Source organism: Sinocyclocheilus grahami, unplaced genomic scaffold (genome assembly GCF_001515645.1).
Source record: "Sinocyclocheilus grahami isolate Dianchi unplaced genomic scaffold, SAMN03320097.WGS_v1.1 scaffold788.1, whole genome shotgun sequence".
NCBI lineage: Eukaryota > Metazoa > Chordata > Actinopteri > Cypriniformes > Cyprinidae > Sinocyclocheilus > Sinocyclocheilus grahami.
Window position 1 is genome coordinate 289,599 of NW_015505967.1, and position 20,213 is coordinate 309,811.

The 20,213-nt window shown below is 37.2% G+C and overlaps 2 protein-coding genes across 2 annotated transcripts in view; both read right to left on the reverse strand.

The window, feature by feature from the left end:
- Positions 1-247: 247 nt before the first annotated feature.
- On the reverse strand, positions 248-6,395 carry cnot8 (CCR4-NOT transcription complex, subunit 8). Its single transcript, XM_016246183.1, has 7 exons — positions 6,266-6,395; positions 5,386-5,581; positions 4,424-4,617; positions 4,156-4,317; positions 1,335-1,479; positions 1,154-1,264; positions 248-1,045 (listed from the first exon to the last, which is right to left on the reverse strand). The coding sequence occupies exons 2-7, from the start codon at positions 5,500-5,502 to the stop codon at positions 917-919; spliced, it is 858 nt and encodes a 285-aa protein (XP_016101669.1). The 5' UTR covers positions 5,503-5,581; positions 6,266-6,395; the 3' UTR covers positions 248-916.
- A 2,783-nt stretch (positions 6,396-9,178) lies between these two features.
- The window catches only part of wwc1 (WW and C2 domain containing 1), a 47,001-nt gene continuing 35,966 nt past the window's right edge, over positions 9,179-20,213 (reverse strand). The window contains exons 12-22 of the mRNA XM_016246184.1: positions 19,732-19,849; positions 19,480-19,647; positions 17,689-17,881; positions 17,437-17,577; positions 16,633-16,691; positions 14,025-14,172; positions 13,759-13,923; positions 13,566-13,658; positions 12,529-12,759; positions 12,305-12,423; positions 9,179-11,158 (exon numbers count right to left, since the gene is read on the reverse strand). Coding sequence (XP_016101670.1) covers positions 11,092-11,158; positions 12,305-12,423; positions 12,529-12,759; positions 13,566-13,658; positions 13,759-13,923; positions 14,025-14,172; positions 16,633-16,691; positions 17,437-17,577; positions 17,689-17,881; positions 19,480-19,647; positions 19,732-19,849 — 1,502 coding nt within the window. The 3' untranslated portion in view covers positions 9,179-11,091. The remainder of the gene's footprint in view (positions 11,159-12,304; positions 12,424-12,528; positions 12,760-13,565; positions 13,659-13,758; positions 13,924-14,024; positions 14,173-16,632; positions 16,692-17,436; positions 17,578-17,688; positions 17,882-19,479; positions 19,648-19,731; positions 19,850-20,213) is intronic.

Below are 20,213 nucleotides of genomic sequence, written 5' to 3' on the forward strand. Positions count from 1 at the left end.
GAGCTTAGTTGTTCATAAGAAAGGGGCGGAGTTTAATTAGACTAAATGATTTGAGAAGTCCAGCATACATCACATTTCACTGAAAGTTTCACGAAAAATCATGAGCTAAAAAAAAGCCCAAAAGAAACATGCACAGATGAATTATTCATAAGATGGGTAGAATTTTCCACTTCATGTTGATTTTAAAAACTGGAGCAAAGGGTCAGATTTCAGAACACATGCCTTGTAAGGAGACATGAGACCATTGTGGCGATAGAAAACATTTTAATACATAACTGCCTCGAACAACAGATACAATAAAAACACGTACCACAAACAGTCAAAATTGTGAGACGAACACATTTAAAACTGTTACATAGGACCAGTGGACTCATGTTCCGAAAGATGCCCCAAGCCTGAATCTAAAATGTATTCCTTACAGAAAAAAATGCTTAAAGATAGTTTCTTTTGAAAGTTTCAATTTTAATATACATACATGCTGGCATATTTTAAAAACACAACAAAGTCATGTGTACCAATAATGAGAGGGCATTTCCTCTTTTCTCGGTAATGAATAAATCTTGAGCCTTTCTAGAAAATATCAAAACATTTTTAAAAGGACTGAGTATATTAAAATGCCTGGAGTCTTCAAAGCCATAAGATACACAAGCGCTGGTCCCATGCTTAAAACAATGGTGTTTTTAATACTGTAAAACAAGATAAAATGTTCAATTTTCAGCTGATGGAAGAATCAGGATCACATCTGGAGTCCTGGAACGTTGCAATATGATGGACTACAGAGCAGAACAGAATCTGAGATCAGCTTGTTTGCATTTCCCAATGTCCCTTTAAGAATGCATGAATAATTTGAAATCTTCGTAAAGAACAATATCTGCTGGGTGGGATTAAAACAAGTGTGTCATCCACTAGATTTTGGTCAGTGCTTGTTGTTGGTTTCCTCCTGCGAGGAGTTGGAAATTCCATTCTGACTTTGAGAAGAACCGGATCCCAGGCCATAGAGCCGCCCACAGTACTTTGCATCGTCAATGTTGTCTTCAAAAAACAACTGAAGAAAACAAACCAAAAAAAAAAAAACAGGACAGCAGAATAAAGGTTAGGACTGATCAGCTAAAATCCCATTATTCAGCTATAGTCTCATTTGGCTAATATTAACCTCTTTCATGCGGAAGAAAGCCATTCCAGTGAGCAGCGAGTCTGAGCCAGCCTGATGCTGCCTGCCGATCCTTTTCAGCTCCAGCTGGTCTGCAACCTCCTGAAGTCCACCCTAAACACAGCAAATAATAAATAACAGTAACATCTATACATGTAAACACGGGTTAGAGTATTTTTCATACCTTAAGGTTTTTGCAGCTCTTCATAAGATATTTGACGTCATAAATGGCTGGGAAGAAAAGATTTAAGATCTGAAAGAACTCATGTTCCTCTTCTGGTAACCGGGAATCTGTGAGCAGCTTCACCAGGTAACCAAAATCATACCCACTAGTGAGAACAGAGAAAGTACATAAAAACATTTAGAACACAGTAGATGTACCATATTTTCTGGAATACAAGTCATGTTTATTTTATTTGAAATGTGCAGCGACTTATTTTCCAAAGCAACTGTCAAAACCAGTTTTTGGCCAAAATAGTTTGAAGGGCATAAATATTTAACGGTCAAGGACATGTTTTGACTGTCTGTGTCGATTTCGTGCACGCAAGATGGATAAGCTACAACAGGTAAACATGTCCGCAGTGTGGACCCTTACCTGTAGCTAAAAATGATGCCAAAATTGTAAAAATCGTTGAACCGAAATACTGAGAGGTAGCTAGCAGCCTAAGAGCTTGACTTTGAATGATTTATCGCCTTTGAAAACGGCACCCTGAACATCATACCGAGTCCAAATTTACAACCTAAACTTTACTTTCGATTGATGACTAAACAAAAACGTTAATTTTTAGTTTGTTTCTGTAAAAAAAAAAATAATAATTTAATTACAGCTCTACTAGTTTGAAAGACTTTCGCGTCAGCAGCATTTCATACATTACTACACTGTTGACAATGGACTTTTTGCATGACAAATATTTCACTAATATGAAGGCACCTTTAAATTGACGTCATTAAAATAATCATCGTCATCGGATTGGTTGAATTATACAGGATTTCCGGGAGACGTGTGTGTCACGTTCTATAACGTTCCTCCTGGAAACAAAGATGCCGTGATGCCAAACCCCCTCACGAAAAAAGAAAGCCGTCGTGTTTACAACTGTGACGACGAGAACTTATCAGGATCAACTAAACGCTGGATATTCAAAAGTATGTGAAACATTTAAAGTTCATGGCATAAAATCTTTAAAATACATCCGAGTTTTACACACCGGTCTGTTATTGTGCCGACATTTCCACGTCCCGAAACGTGACGCTGAACGAAACAAACTGTGGTTGGTTGTTTGGCATGTCGGTCAAACGGCCTCATGGGCGGGCCTTGGCCAATGAAAGCTGCCATGGATTCCAGACCTTCAGCCGTCAGTCTGAAGGTCTGGCTATGCGAGACTAACAGGGGGTCTTCTCTGTGATATATATATATATATATATATATGGGCCATTCTACAGAATTGGTGCAAACTGCTGTCCCACAACCAAAAAACACATTTAAAAAGCATTTAAGTATTAAAATCTTAGATGTTTACTTCTTCTATTACCTTCTATTATCTATTAAAACCCACAATAATATTTAAAATATTAGTAAGCTTAATAGATATAAAATCATAATTTATTGGGTACTTTCAATTGTGAGGTGGCTGTCCCAAAACCTAATCCCTAAATTTCAACTTTTTCCATTGTTGTTTTTTTTTTTTTTAAGTTTTTTTTTTATTCTTTTAAAAAGAGAAGTTCAAAAAAATTAATTATATTTTATAGTTATATATAGTTTCTTTTGGTGTTATCCCATAAAATTGTCAAATTGTCATTGACAAAAGGGAACACAATCCTCATATTTGGGGGAACTATTTTAGCACAGTTATGCAATTTTGTTTTGTATTTTATTATGTTTTAGTATGCGAGTTGAAATTCTGTAATGTGATGTGGTCGCTACAAAAGCATTACGGTCACTACCGAAAATGTGCAGTCACTAACGAAACATTGGATGTTTTGTCAAAAATAAAGCATACTGAATTATCAACTAAGATGTTATGATGAGTTTTTGGTTCAATGTACAGGTGCATCTCAATAAATTAGAATGTCGTGGAAAAGTTCATTTCAGTAATTCACTCAAATTGTGAAACTTGTTTATTAAATCAATTCAATGCACACAGACTGAAGTAGTTTAAGTCTTTGGTTCTTTTAATTGTGATGATTTTGGCTCACATTTAACAAAAACCCACCAATTCACTATCTCAACAAATTAGAACTAATGAATCCATAACTTTGAAATCAGTATGATAAACTTTATGCCTTTTACATAGAAAAATGTAATTCAAAATACAACAAATCTCGTAAATTACACTTGAAATATTGTTAAAGATAATTTTTATTGATTTACCTTATTTTATAAAATAGCAAAAAACAATATATTTACAATGTAGATGTAAGCAAAATCTCAATAGGTCAATATAAACATTGTAACTAAATTATTATTACTGTTTTTCAGTAGTGACAAATTTGGGGAGAGGACAAATATTCCAAAACTTTCTGAAAATGCAATGAGAATTAACTGCACAATTACTAGAAATGTGTACCTTGGATATTATACAATTTGCATACATGTAAATGTACTGGAAAAAAAGTATTTTTTTTCCAAAAGATTTGTAACTCTGACTTTGGACCAATTCTGTAGAATGACCCATATATATTATTTTCCTCTCTTTTTCTCTGTAAGTTGGTGCACCACATAACTTTGATTTAGCATATGCAAGTTTTTAAATATTAACAAACATAAAACCATAACAAAAAATATTACATTTCATAATGAGGTTCTTATCTTTATTAGGATATTAGGGTAGTTCTAGCCCAAAAATAACAACATTTAGAAATTAAAACCATCATAAAAGGGGCGCATTAAAGTCATTATATGTATTGAACTGCGTGTTTAATAAATTAATAGATCTGCACAAAAAATGGGTATGAAGTCTTTGACCCAGCAATTATTATTATTATTTTTTTTAAGTGCTATTTGTTACCTGTGAAATGAGAGCCACTTGACATTTTCACAAAGCACAAGGCCTGATGTCATGAGGAGCTCTGCGAAGTAGAGTGTGTCGATGCCCTCCTCCTCGTGCTTTTTAAACTGTAGCCCAGAGTTCTGAAGGAGATCTATGGAGTCCTGGGAGTACATGTCCTCTCTGCAAAACACGGGGCCAAACAACACCCACCATCACTACTAGTATCATTACTGGCTAAGGCTAAATCTAAAAATACTGGCATTAGCAAGTAATGCTGGACACCTACGTCAGATTGAACTTGAAGTTAAACTGCCATGTTGTGGTTCCAGGCGGGTAGTCTCCATCTTCATTCATAAATGTCAAGCCAAGCTGGATGATTTTTAAAAGGTCCACATTGCACCTCAGGAGCTGGTACTGATAGTCAACAGTACTACGGAACTCTCCAATGGGACGAACCACCACACCGGGAAACTCCGTGTCCTGACGTACAAACAAACCATCAAGCATAAATCAACAGACTGTGCAAAGCACAAATATGCAAAATGTGCTACTATTTTTGTTGAATCACTTACATAAAATACACAGTAAAAGCAGTAATATTGTGAAAAAAATATTATTTTCTATATGTTAATGAATTTTAAAAGTCATTTATTCCTGTGATTACTTCAGGGTCACATGATCCTTCAGGAAACATCCATGCTGATCTGGGGTAAGTTTAAAAAAAAATAAAACTTTTATTCTGCAAGGACACATTAAATTGAGCAAAAGTGACAGTAAAGGCATTTCATGTCACGAACGTCAAAAAAAAAAAATCATGGTTTCCACAAAAGCTTTAACACGGAAATGTTTATTTAAATATTTAAGCATCTTGTTGATATTTAAACATCTTGTTAAAATGATTTTTGAAAGATCGTGTTACACTGAAGTATGCAGTAATGGCTACTGAAGACTTCTCAGGAATAAATATATTAAAAACAGAAAACAGTCAATTTCAATATTTCACACCATTACTCTCTTTACTGTATTTTGATCAAATAAATACACGTGTAGCCTTGGCAAGCATAAGAGACTACTTTCAAAAACATATTTAAAAAAAACTATTATTCTAAATGTTTGGCCGGCAGTGTAGATGTGCCATTTCACCCATAACGCTGTTTGAATGGTCACTTTACAATTATTATAGGACATTTCTTATGTCATTAGACCACAGCAGACCATAATGGAACATCAACATAGGTGCACACACACCATGGCAATGTAGTTGTAACTTTGAATGATCTGTCGTATCTTCCTCATCTCCTCCTCCACATTGCTGGCCCAGACCTCACAGATAATCTGACTGGTATCTGCAAGTGCGGCTGGCATGATGATGATGATGATGAAGGCTGAGGAACTGACCAAGTAACCCAGCGATTCTGAAGCTCTCTCACAGGCTACAGAAACTCTGCCAGGAAGATCAATTAGATGAATGAGCTTTGAATCAAAAATACCATGGCTTTTATTCGGCTTTAACTCTTGTAAACATGGACACATTTAAAAAGAGCATACATTTTGACGAAAAACTGGTGAATATTAATAACATAGACTCAAATTGAGTTTGCGAACATTGTCTATTTTCAGGGAAAGGATTATTAATTCGCTTATATAGTGGAAATACGACAAAAGCATGTGTATATTAATGAAACACTGCCGAATATGAGTTGTAGATTAACAACCACAACGCTTTCATTAGCTTAGATTTGAGTTTCCAAAAGCATTTATTCCTAATGTAACCCTCATGGCCGTGGAAATACTAAAATAACCATAAATATGAACATTAACCCACATACGTTGAATAATTCACAACTCTAATAACTGACTACCTAAGCATCTTCCAATGAATTTCCAATCTAAACGGCAATTAACTCATTTGATTAAACATCTTAACTGTTCAAATAAGAAGGCGGCCGTGTAATATAAAAGTAAATTAACCAAACATTTGTTGGATGGGGATGATATTAGCTTTAAAACGTTAGCATGTTTCTCTGCGGTCTCCGAACACATTAACAGAGAACATTTGCATTACAGCGAGACTATGAAACGATACTACACAAATATCAAAACGCAAACTTTCAGAATGACTAGTTACCTGGCACGAGTACAGTCGTTATATGTAGCTGTAAAGCCGCTGTGCAGCTGGACAGCTAGCAGCGACTCTAAACACACACCGCGCGCTGCTTCCGGTCCTGCGGGATTGTGGGAAAACACCCGCCAAAACTAAAGCCTTTCAATCAGTGTTGCCAACTTAGCAATTTTGTTGCTAAATTTAGCAACTTTTCAGACTACCCTAGCAACCTTTCCTTCCAAAAGCACCTAGCAACAAATTTAGCTATTTTTTAAATTTTTATTTGGCAGCTTTTAGCAACTTTTGATAAGTGACTCAAACTATAAAAAGGCACAATTTACCATTTCAATTACACAAAAAGAGGAAACCAAAGATTCCTAGCAGTGCACACGTTACAGGAATTAAGTTAGCTGCTATTTGCAATTGTTTAAAAGTAATAATAATAATAATTGAATACTGTCATTTTTCATGTATGAGACACTTTGTTAGTAGCTTGTACCTGCGATTGTTGAGGAGTTACACTGTTTCTTACAGTACACTGTAAGAAAAATATGCAGAAAAATGGAAAAGGTGCTAGTAATTTTCCAGGACATTATCTGTTATCCGTTGTAACCCGAAAACACAAAATACAATGCGTACTTAAAAATGCAGGTACAAAAACCTGTGGAAAAATCAATCCAGAAAACTCCTTCATATTAACACAGTAGATTGTGCATTCTTTTCTCTTTTTTACTTTTCTTAGAGTGCAGCATCCTAACTAACTACTAATAAACTGCTTTAAAGTTTAAAACTTAAATTCTAATCGTTCAAAAATGTGTACATTTTCGATAATTCAACGGATTCAAAAAGTTATTTATATTTGAATATTATATTATGCATTTATATTGCTACGAACAAATCTAAATTAACATATATAAAATATATATATATATGTTTTTGCTGAGACTTGACACAATTTTGCATCGTGATTACGTAATACGTCATCACAACATCATTTAGCAAATTTTAGCGACAAATCAACCTTCCTTTAGCAACTTCCCCTGAAAATTAGTTGGCAACACTGCTTTCAATCATTGGTAGAGCAAAACGTGGAAACAACGCACAACCTAGTGTTATTAAATTACATAGATAGATAGATAGCAGTATGCATTTTTATAGCATAAATGGAATCATTTGCTGAAAATGGCACATATTTTGCCTTTTTTGATATTTTACTGCAAGTAACTGCACATAATAGTTGAAATGAGAAGAAAATCTTGGCTTCAAACATTTCTGTACAGGTACCTCTATTATTAGGAATGTGACAGTGCATATACAAACACAAAAAAACATGATACAGATTAGAAGAAAGGATTTTTTTTTTATATTTGTTGTGAAACTACAAAACATACTATTGTGCTGGTGATATATTTACAATTCTGGTTGCCAGTACAGTGTCGATGATAAAATTCACAGCTTTCAGAAGTCTCACAAGAAAAAGAAAGACGGCACACCCAAATCACAAAAGTGCAATAAATACAAGCTGTACTTCTCCAACCATCTCTGTGATCAGATCAGGTTCTTTTTCCATCATTAATACAAGATTTCTTTAAAAAAAATGTAATGCACTGGAGTTTTCTAAATAACAATAAACAGATGAATCATTCATGACTGCCAGCATCAGATACTGACAGCATTTATTTTTTTGTTTGTTTCTTTGTGATTATTTTGAGAATTGAGAATGATCAGAATTGATAGTTAAGAGCACCTAATCAACACATACTGTGAACGGTAGATACTGTACGACCAGTGAAATCATTAGACATTGTCTATTATTTGAGTACTCTCAGAATCAGATCGACTGTAAGTGTTTCCAGGTAAACAGCACTAATTTAAAGGGGACCTATTGTTTCTCTCACATTCAAATAACTGTAAATTTCGTAAAAGCTGCAAATCTGAAAAGTTCTGGTAAAAATAATAATTAAAAAAGTACCTTGATTAAAAATGCCAATGTGAGAAAAATGTGCATCACGCAGCAGCTTAACAAACTAAGCTGGGATGTACTCTATGTTTGGCAGTGTACTGTCTTAACTGGGTCTAATCTGCGGAAATAACACATTCAAGAAGAGAAACAAAAGTCAAAGAAATGTTTGCACTCTCATAAACGAAGTTAAACGGCAGAGTACAATGGCTTTAAAGTGAAAGCTATATGATGCTTCTATTTGAATTAGATATTTGGCTAAAAGCTTTGGGACAGCATTTCGGTTGGGTCTTAGATGTCGTTTATAATGCGGCGCCATCAAAATAAATGTACAATCTCCATCCCCTAAACCAATTTTAGGCTAAGTCACAATGGAGGAGAAATTAGGGTTTCATAACAAGAGTGCTATAGCACAAGTTCAACTCACTGTCTGTTTGCCACTAGGTGGAGCAAGAGACTAGGCCATATGCATATGTGCATTGCAGATGAAAGAGGGCTTCTGGACCATCCGTACCAGACTAGTTTCAAACATTGTGGTATCATTTTGGAGCATATCATCGCCTGCTTAGTCCATGCGGGTACATTTATGCAATATAATGAGAGTAGAAATATTGCTACTACAATTCCTATGACAGTAGTTATCTGAGGTTGAACCAAGGACAGTACATTCAATATTTCCTTTAGGAAAAAAACATACTGAAGCACAGGAGGATCTCATTAAGAACATAACTCTACATGGGAAGGCATGCCAGCAGGGGAACTGAGAGAATGCAAAACAAAGATGTCAAGAGCATCTTAGCCTAACAAGGTGTAGATCAACTGGAGATTTCACGTAACATTTAAACGTGAGCAAAATCCATGGAATTGGGCAGGTAATACCATTCATAACTGGTTAAATTAGGCCAACATTATGTACAATGTAAATCAGTATCAAATAAAGGGTCGCATCAACTGGGGATTTTTTTGTTGTCGTTTTGTTTAAAGTGCTACATTCAGACTAACATCTTGGCCTGTGGTGCAAAGCTATTGTTCAAAAGGGGTTTTAATGACATGGTAGTAATATTCATAGTCATCTATTCTCAAGACGCTTACAAAAAATTGGATTTAACTGAACATTTTGCATGTAGATGAAGAGTTTAGTGAAAATCAATATTTTAGATTAGCATGGATGGAGCGCTCATTTACATAATGCAAATCACCAGTGACTCCCTCCGTATGAGGAGTCTCCAAATGTTACAGAAACGGATCTCTGCAGTGGCGTGCGATACATTATTAAGTGTTTACATTATAATTATAAACTGCGTGCTTTCACAGCTTTCAGTGCCTTAGATGTGTTGACGGTTTCTTGCCGCAGCAATGATACGCACTGTTCTTCTTAAATGGTTCAATCTCACAAAAACTATCCAGGTCATCTTTTTCTCCAAATTCAAAAGACGAACAATTAGGAATTACAAAAAAGAGACACCTTTTTTTATGGCCATTAAGGATTTTGATTTGATTGGATTATTTTCAGGTACTAGTCTACTGAAAGGCATTTTTCTCATTATTGTTTTCTCAAATTTGCTATACATTATGATAGTACTTAATTTTACATCATAAAAAAAATTGTAACGAGAGAGAAAAAAATAATTCTCATTACAGTAATGCATAACGGCAACGAGTTTTTCCTTCACATTACAGTATTAAGAACTTAGACAAAATGTGCTCGATTTTCATCAAAATAATCTTACATTTCAATTCATTTTATGCAAAATATAATTTCCTATATTTCTTTTGTTTATGGAGTGAAATACGATAAGATTTTTTGAGATTCAACACAACGAAGACTCTTCTAGTACTGGTAGGTAGCAATTAAAATAAGTTTTGTTAAGATACTGGATACTGTTCAGTAGCTTATTATTAGTTACATACAAAGCCAAGTTTGTAGTCTAGAGCAAACCTGTAGACGGTCGAGAGGGGGGGTTTAGATTAGAAGAGATCCAAACCAGTAGAAATGAAACACTATTAGAACATGCCACTGTAGGAACTAGACTGGAAAGTTAATATCACCTAAAAAGACGCTTTAAGTTTTCCAAAGATGCAACAAGAGCTAGTATATGGGATAGTACGATCTTAGCGTTCACAATGTGCTTTTTTGCTTAATTCTCTATATCGATGCCTTTTTTCTATTAAAGTGCATGAACTATCTGATATTCTACCTGAGAGTTTGTGGAACTAAGTGCAGTTTCTACATCATTTTACGAACATTTGCACTAACATGTGTCTTGTTTGCATGTGCAATTAACAAAACGAACATGGAGAACTGTTAGCAATCAATTTAGTCTAATTAACTCATGCTTTAGATTCATGCTTGCTAACATCTGTAACCGTTTACACATTTGCAAAAAACAAAACAAAAAAAACAACAACTGTTGAACATAAATGTGGACAGATGTGCTTGTTTTAGAGGGACGTGACTGGAATAACAGGATTTATGCCCATTCATTTTGTCCTGAACCCTTGTGCTATGAACAGAAGTAGTACCCTAAAGTATCTGTATTCACATCTTCAAGAGTTACAGTAAGCAGTTCTGCCCAATTAGCAGAGCTCGTTTCAAAGACGAACTGGTGTTTTTTGAATGACCAGTAAAATACCTAGTACAGATACGGACATACTCTTATTAGTAACAGAACATGGTGAAATTAAAAAATAAATCTATCTAAAAAAAAACAAACAAACAAAAAAAACACGGCTCTATACAATTTCAGTTTTGAGAGTTAAAACCCAGTGTTTTAAAATTACATTTTTCCTGCCCAACATACATTTTCCTGTCACACCGTTCTTCATTCTTCCTAATACCGCCAGATGTCAGTTTTGTCTCCATGGAAACAGCAGTTAAGATGGATATCTTCTACACGTCATCAGCTGGTAGGTCAGGAATGTTTATCTTTGCCCTGGTGAAGAAGGCCATCTTCTCTCTATGAGAGATTACAGCAGACAATAAGTACAGCTTCAAAATGAATAATGTCAGATAATTAAAAAAAACAATGGAAGGGTTATTACTTAATATTAGCTCTGTTCCAAACCGTAGTAAGCTACCTACCCAGAAGATGCACTCCAGATGTGATGGCTATTAATTTTTTTTAATTGAATGTGCAGGGCTTTCAGTGTCATTCACTTCCAGTTATTTTGTAGCTGTACAAAGCTTGTTATGCTGCTTTATACAGCAAACTAGTATTGATTACTATATTATTTTAATGTATTATCACATTTACAAAAACACTGATTTGTAGCGTAAATAGTTTTACCGTTGACTGCACTTTGTTTTCCTTCAGGTCCTTTCCCTAAAAGTCTCGCACATTCACAGAAAACGTTTGCATTGGAAAATAAGCTGGATACATAAAGCAATCCTATTAAGTAAATCATAAATGCCCAATGCCCAATATTTGAGCATGTAGTGTTTTTACGCTAATGGACCCTTTTCACATTTCTGGAGATTCTTGGAAGCCCAAGTCATCATCATAGCTGGGGAAGTCTATGGTGGTGAATGAAAACGACAACGAATCTAATTTTTGCATTTCCATTCGCAAAAGAAAAGAAAAAAGCACAATATTGTTTCTGTGATTTTCCAAAAGAAGGAAACAAATATCAAGAGATTGATTCTGGTGATCAAAAGTGAAAGAGATGTCAAATTTGCAATCTCTCCCTTAGCCATTTTATTAGAAACACCCATGCAGCAGCATTAATTAGTTTTCTGTAATTTAATGCCAAGGTAATACAACAGTACTATAGTATTATAAATGTACATTCTTTTTTTCTTTTTTTAAATAACAGCGGAAACACATCATCACAAATCTGTGACGGGGTCCATTAGAGTATTGCGTCATTAGCAAATTCAAAACTCTATCTGCTACCCATGTAGAATACTCCAAATCAGTAATTTATGAGCTTCCATTTGAGTTTAAGATGCTGACTTACAAGGTAGCTGCCTATGTAGCCATTAGAAACCATTGCAGCTCAGATTTTGGAACATAGCTATTTCTTCCTCCAATAACCTATGCTTAAGACGATGTTTAGGATCAGTTCAAAAGCAGTGGTTTGGATGGGTAGCAACAGACGCCCACCTAAAGGACTGGACCCCAGGAACCTCCTTGAGGCTCTGTCCACGAATCTTGTGCACATCCTTGGCTGCTGCTCGCATCATCTTCTCTACCCTCTGTTCCTGTAGCTGCTCTTCATGGGTCTAAAGAGAGAGTGGCAACATAAAATCAGATGCAGGAATGTTGTTTAAGAGGGCCCAATGACAGGCCATTTGTGGACTTAGTTCTGGAAATCTAGTGGGACTCACCTGTCTCTCTGTATGTTTGAGCAGCAGACGAAAGCGCTCATCCTCCTGCACCCATGTGGGAAGGACATGCTGGCCCTGTTGCCGGACGCTCTCTAACTGCTCCTTTAGCTCCCGCAGCACACGCAGTTCCTCGTTCAGTCGGCTGTGCCGTGTGCGAGTGACCTGCAAGTCCAGCTCCAGATCCAGAGAGGTGCGCAGGAGCCCGTCCAGACCTTTGACCTGCATCTGTGGCTGTGTGGGGGAGAAAACTCGATCAGTGATTCTTTTGGGTCATGTATGTGTCTTGTGCTATTTACTGCTGTATTGTATATGGGGAGTCAAACGTCTGTGACCAGTGATGAAAATTCTTCTTTAAAATCTTATAACGTTCTGTTCATTTCCAGGTTAGGTTAGATTTTGAACTTAGACATTCCCAGAGATTCACTGGCCACTGTATTGGTATTGTTATACTGGCACATATAAATTGAAACTATTCAGTATCATTCATCTCAAATCTTAAACTGCTTGGCAACAATAGCCATTTGATTAACACTATTTACCTTACCTTTGTAGACTGGGACATGCGATTTTCATTTTTAAATAACTAAGGAGACTTTAAAGCCTGTACTATAAATCATTGAAGCGCTCTGTACTGTCCTCATTAAGCAAATGAATGCAAACTTTCAACATCTTAGTGTCTTTAATAGACTCAAAGTAATGTGTCTCCTAAGGCACAGTGAGAGCAAACTTGACCTTTCTAGACTATTTAAGGGCCTGTAAAGGTGCTCAGCAAACCCATTTCATCACGCTGAGACTGTGCTTCATTAACACTGACCTCAGGTCAGTACAGAAATGTAGGTATTAAATATTAAACTTCTGCTAAAAAGCTTTAACTCACCTTTCTAAGGATTTTTTAAGCTATTAAAGGACTGAGAGGTCTATCAGACACCAAACTGAACAAACAAGGTTTATATTTGCATGGCAATTCATGGCAAATTTTAAATAGTACAATTTGTTTCCCAAATGAGTAGATGTCAATGTCAATATTTTTATGTTACCTTCTTCATTCGAACACTGCGTCTCTCTGAGGCGTTCCGGACGAAGGGAGATTTCTTAGACAGGGTGGAGCTGTCACTGTCGCTGCGGTTGATCTGGTGATGTGATGATTGTGGGTATTGGTAAAAAAAAACTGAGCTATAATACCACTATCAGTATGTACATATATTTGTGTGTGTATATGTGTGTTCTTACCCTGCATATATACTGGCTCTGAGGTCCAGGGGAAAATGTCTTGGACCGGATGATGGTGTTTCCTCGCATAAAAGGATTTTGCTGATGGACATCATGTCGCCGCTCCTTGGGCCGAACAACCGAAGCAGAATGCGGGAGACCGTCCACACTTGTCTGTTTATTCACCTGATAAGGCAAAGAGAGGATGTCAAAAAGTTTAACTGAAAAGGTACACAAAACTTGCATAAAAGCAATGAGAAAGTTGTAAATGAATCATCAAATGTCACCTTTTCCGTTATGACTGCTGTTGGTCCAGGTTTAACTGGCTCTTCCTCCTGTTCCCACTGGCAGTCATCGGGGTAGAACTCCTCGTCCTCCTCACCATCACTACCTTCTTCATTCACAAACACGTCACCCTCCAAAGCCTCTGCGGGGCTATTATATAACATATACCAATTGACACCAGGGTTATTATGGCTCAAAATGTTAAATTTTCCCATGCATTAATTACTTAATTAATTGTAACTGTTAATTAATTTAGTTTTTACTAGGGATGCTCCGATCGATTGGCCGGAAATCGGTATCGGCCGATAATCACATTTTATGACTCGATCGGTACTCACAACACTTGGCCGATCTCACGAACCGATCACAATTTGATGACGTCAACGCGTGACGACGTACATGATGCATGGGGACATAATTTAATGATTTGGCGCCACAGTCATGTCATTGCCGATGTGGAAATGCTATTACGATTCGAGAAACAATGAAAAATTCGCTATTTGCCGTGTGTTTTGCATGATGATATGATGAATAGATGGTTCATTTTTAACAGCAGATTCAGTGACGTTAGAGCTGATCTGCGCCTCACTGCACACATCTGCGGCGCGTTACGGCTCCACGGCTACCGGAGCTGATCGCGGCCGCTCTAGTCAGTGCTTGTGTTTATGAGCCAGCCGCGGCACGTTTCTGAAGTGGCTCTCCATGCTGCTTGGCTAAAAATAGTCTTTTGTGAGTTGTCAGCGTGGAGGACGGAACAAAACCTCGTCGGACCCGTAAGGGATAACGGTAACACAATACGCTGATCTTGGGCTGTTTTTAAATGAACATTTATTTATAAAACAAAATATCTTCTTTGGCCATATTAGCCTACTCAATAGCATTAACACAGGCTTTACTCCTTTCAAACTTTATCTGGAATGTCACCGTTTCTGTCACTGCAACTTCTCGATCAGGACAGGCGAACGAACACACACACACACACGAAATCGTCTGCCTCATGAAAAAAATTTATTTAAAAAAATTTTGTTAATATTTGCATCATTTATTATTTATTTTATCTACCCGCAAATAATCAGAATGCATTTTTATTACCCCACCCATGGATATAGGAAAAGCAAAATATGTTTGCTGCCTAAATCAGACGGACTTACTGAAAATGCAAATTCATTCTCCGCCAACAGGAGGTGCTTTAAAGCGGGAGAAAAAGAGATTTCCCCAGTAACGGCTGTACACAAAGCAGCGCTGCCGCTGAGCTCACAAACGCTGCTTTATCAGACATATAACATGCAAGATGAAATGAAAATGACATCGAAAATTTTCTAAAGATAGTCTTCCTTCAGAAATACAGAGATATAAAAACACCCGCGCCTCGTTTTGATTTTTAAAATTGCAGTACGTGCTCATGTTTATTAAACGATGCCTTTTGGAAAATCCATCAGTTTTGATAATGTGGCGTGCGCCACAAATAAATAAATGTATGGGAAACACATCCCACCTGAGCCCAACTTCAGTCTACTCATCACCTTATCTTTAACTGCGTTTGTAGCCGGCGCCATAGCCAGACTGATAAACAAACACAGACCGGAAGTTAACTTCGGGCCAGGCATGTGCACGACTATGAAACCTATATAACGCTTGATGCATCAGAATCGGACAGCATCGGTATCGGCCGATCACCATGACAAGAAATCGGTACTCCGTATCAGCTGCAAAAATCCTGATCGGAGCATCCCTAGTTTTTACTTTGAAAAAACTTTTAAGGAGCAAGGATAAGTATCATGTAAAGTGTAAGCACCGCTTCCAAACTAAGCACCTTTTTTTGGTCAATGCAGCGAATTCAGAGTTAAAACAAACTTCAATCCACATTGAAAAATGCACATGAAATTTATATAAAAATGAATTAATATATGTTTTTGTTTGACAATATTCAGATCATTGGTACTGAAAGTCACAGTGCTCCAAATTAAACCAAAATTTATTACTGTGACATGGTTGAGTCAAACCGTAATGTTCCTAAAAGAGCAACACTTTTACTTCTCTAGTCTGCAACCTTTCAGAAGCAAGTGTGAGTAAGGGTTGAATGCTCTTGAAAAATGCAGCCATGCCACATTCCTGTTTTTGTTTTTAAGTTCTATGACAAGTGGTTCTTGTTGAATCGTCATCTGAAGCAATCAGGTCTTATAGTGCAGTTTTGGTTATCATGAGACTGCCCTACAGCCAATCAACATGTGAGCTAATTTACCGAGAAGCAACCTCAAGAGAGTCCAGAAAATGGCATGAGAGAAGAATGCCGCTCAGTATTGCTTGGATTAGTTGTTCATCCTGTTTACGTTACTAATGTAATTTTGGCAGAGCAGATCAAACATTAGGAAAAGTGAGTCATCGTGTGCCATCACACTGTGATGATTTCCCACGAGACGGCAGAAAGGAGGTCATTCAATAGGAAAAAAGGGATTGGAAAAGAAAGAGATGGAATATGAGATCCAAAGAGCTTGTTAATTGTTCGTGTGGATTCTGGGTGGGATACTGGATGTGATATGAAACTGTTAAGTTGACAGCTGTGCTAAATAGGATTAAAGCTTATTATACAAGTTGTGGCAGGTAACATACCAGTCCTCCAGAGGAGCGTTTTCTAGGCGTGCAACAGTGCCATCTGAGGTGCTGGGAGCCTACAAATAAATAAAGAGATGAAGATCATGTAATTAAAACAAAACAAAACAAAAAATACTATATTATGGTTTTTCTGAAATTTACCAGACATTTACTAGACCTTTTTATCTAACTGGAAGTTCTTTTGGAAAAACTGCATCTGATAAGTGTAATTAAATGTAAATGAGGGTACTTTTTTAGGGTACTTTAATAGGGTGCAAATTCATGTCCCATTTTTTGTTTTAAACGCATTAGAATGAAATGTATTAAAATATATATTAAAATGGTGAGTTCGGTCAGTCCCAACTCGGAGGTCCTGACCTTTTCCATTGCATCCAACAATTCAAATCAAACAAAATGTTCATTTTGAGAAAGTAACACACAAATCGTGAGAGCACAAGCCTTATTTTGTACCTTATTCGTGGAAAGTGACAGTAAAATGCTAATACATTTCCTTAATCCATCTTAACAGAACAGGCTGTTTGTAAATTCGAAACAGCTGATAAAAAGCGAAGCAACTAATTCTATGTAATTTGATCATCAGCAGTATTAGAGACCAGAAAGGACCGTTTGGGCAAGAAAGAATCCATTTCTTCATCTGAATGATGAAAGAAACGAATATAATATTAATGAAGGCTCCTTGTTCCTCAATAAGCTTAGCAGTTTGGCAAGACTGATTCCAAGAAATATTAGAAAGGCATTTGGCTGTGATGAGGTAAAATGAGTTGAGGATTGTGTGTGTGTGTGTGTGTGTGTTCGTTTTACCAGCTCCTGCTGAACGGAGACCTCTCTTTCCTTGTGCTTGCCATCCATTTCTGGCATGTATGTGCAGTTGAGGAGGTTGTACCACTTGGTGCACCACTCCTCTGAATACTCTTCATCAGCCAAACTGATCTGAGCACCAGCCTTTCAAGAGAAAAAAGACGAGAACTGAATAACCCAGGCCTATATTCACATACCATTATATGACTGAATTTAGGCATCATCACTGTTTATTTTCTCAAATCAGACACTCACTAAACAGTCCTCCCGACCAGCCTTGTTGGTGCTACAGACATCAATGCGTAGAGTCTTCTGTCTGAGAGCAGCGGAGGACAACTGCAGGCTAAACGCTTCCTTAAACTCTAAGGGTTCCTGCGGCAGAGCCCCGTGGGTGCGGAACAGGCAGCGAACGGGCTCTGAGCACGGCAGTACCACCACACGGACATATCTGCAATAGAGAAAATCCAACAGAAACTCCCATCAGAATTGGCTTTGTATGAGAGATGGGCACAGGGCAAGTCTTAGATCAGGCCAGTCATAGATCAGTGGTTCTCAACTAGGAGTGTTTTAATTCCAAAAAATGGGTGTGGGGAAAAAACAACATTTGGGTTTAAGAATCAAATGATTCAATAAAATGTTGAGATTCAATTCCAAAATAATTCTCAAGGCATCTCCATTTTTCAGCAAAAGTACAGCGGCATTATAGTTGCTAAACTGTAAATATTACACATAAAAGCCAAAATAAAATGTCTGTCTGATATGTAAACAGGAATCATTAAAGGGATAGTTCACCCAAAAAGGAAAATTCTGTAATTAATTACTCACCCTAGTGTCGTTCCAAACCTGTAAGACCTTCGTTCATCTTCAGAATACAAATTAAGATGCTTTTGATGAATTCCGAGAGCTCTCTGACCCTCCCATAGACAGCTAGAATCCTAACACAATCAAGGCTCAGAAACGTAGTAAGGATAGTTAAAATAATCCATGTGACATCAGTGGTTCAACCGTAATTTCGCGAAGCTACGAGAATACTTTTTGTGCGCAAATAAAACAAAAAGAACGACTTTATTCAACAATTTGTCTCACCCTGGTGCCATTTTGGAGAGTATCACATACGTAAACAACGTATGCTGTTCTGTGTCAGCAGCACCGTATGCAGATACATTGTTTACGCTTTGATCTGAACGTAAACAACGTATCCGTGTACATACATTGTTTATGTATGTGATACTCTCCAAAATGGCACCAGGGTGATGCGGAGGAGACGAATAGTTGAATAAAGTCGTTATTTTTGTTTTCTTTCCGCACAAAAAGTATTCTCATAGCTTCGTAAAAATACGGTTGAATCACTGATGTCACATGGATTGTTTTGACGATGTCCTTACTACGTTTCTGAGCCTTGATTGTGTTAGGATCCTTGCTGTCTATGGGAGGGTCAGAGAGCTCTCGGAATTCATCAAAAGCATCTTAATTTGTATTCTGAAGATGAACGAAGGTCTTACAGGTTTGGAACGACACTAGGGTGAGTAATTAATACACAAAAAGTATTCTCATAGCTTCGTAAAAATACGGTTGAATCACTGATGTCACATGGATTGTTTTGACGATGTCCTTACTACGTTTCTGAGCCTTGATTGTGTTAGGATTCTTGCTGTCTATGGGAGGGTCAGAGAGCTCTCGGAATTCATCAAAAATATCTTAATTTGTGTTCTGAAGGTATTACAGGTTTGGAACGACACGAAGGTGAGTAATTGATGACAGAATTTTCATTTTGGGGTGAACTATCCCTTTAACTCTCAGTCACCTTTGATTATTTTTATGGACTGATCCAGAATCATTTGAGAAAGAATTACAAAGCATCTGTGAATCGATTTCTCCATTTTATATTACATTTTATATTTGACAACAATTGAATGGGTTAATTCCATTAGTAAAAGCCAGCCCATTTCCCTAGCAGAGATGCTTCATCAAAATGACATCCTGCTGATTAAAATTAATGTCTCCATCAACTTTAAATGAAGCTGGCTGAGAGAGCGCAATCCTCACATGTTCTGGTTGGCTGGCAGGGAGAGTGCGCTATAGTTGGAGAGCTGCATTACGAACACTGTGAACCTCTTGTCTTTCGCTTCATACTTCAGGCCGAGTTTGATCTGAGCACTGCTTGCTGAGCTCCCGTCATCATAGCCCAGCTGTTGCTCAACAGGAAGCCCCGACCTGTGGGAATGAACAGCAGCATTTTACTATCCAAATCAGGGTCTGTGATAAAACGTAACTGATAACAAAACTCTAGAGGCCTACCTTTTCTCTGAGGGCTCGTATACCCCACTATCACCCGCTACTGATTCGTCAGACACTGCTGACGTTACTCCTGCCTTCTTCAATCCTGGCCCAGACATCCTTGTTTGCGTAACAGCATCTGCAGGCACAGAAAAGGGGTGAGTAGAAATGTGACACCATGTCACTCTGGATGGGTGTTAGGTTCCTGATCTCGAGTGAGTTCACCTGCTGGGCTAGTTGGGAGTGAGCTGTAAATCTACCCTATTGTACTAGACATTCAGAGGGTTTCTCTAGTTTCAGATGGAATTCTGGATTGCAGATCTCTATTGTTTTTTCCACCAGTTTATTCAGCTTAGCTAATGATTATTTTTACGATTTATCTGTAGATTATTTTCTGATCAGTCGATTAATCCTTTAGCTAACTTACCCATAAACAATAACCTTTACCATGGCAAGAATTAAAAGGCATCTATTAGTAATACAAATGTCCATGTAAATGCCTA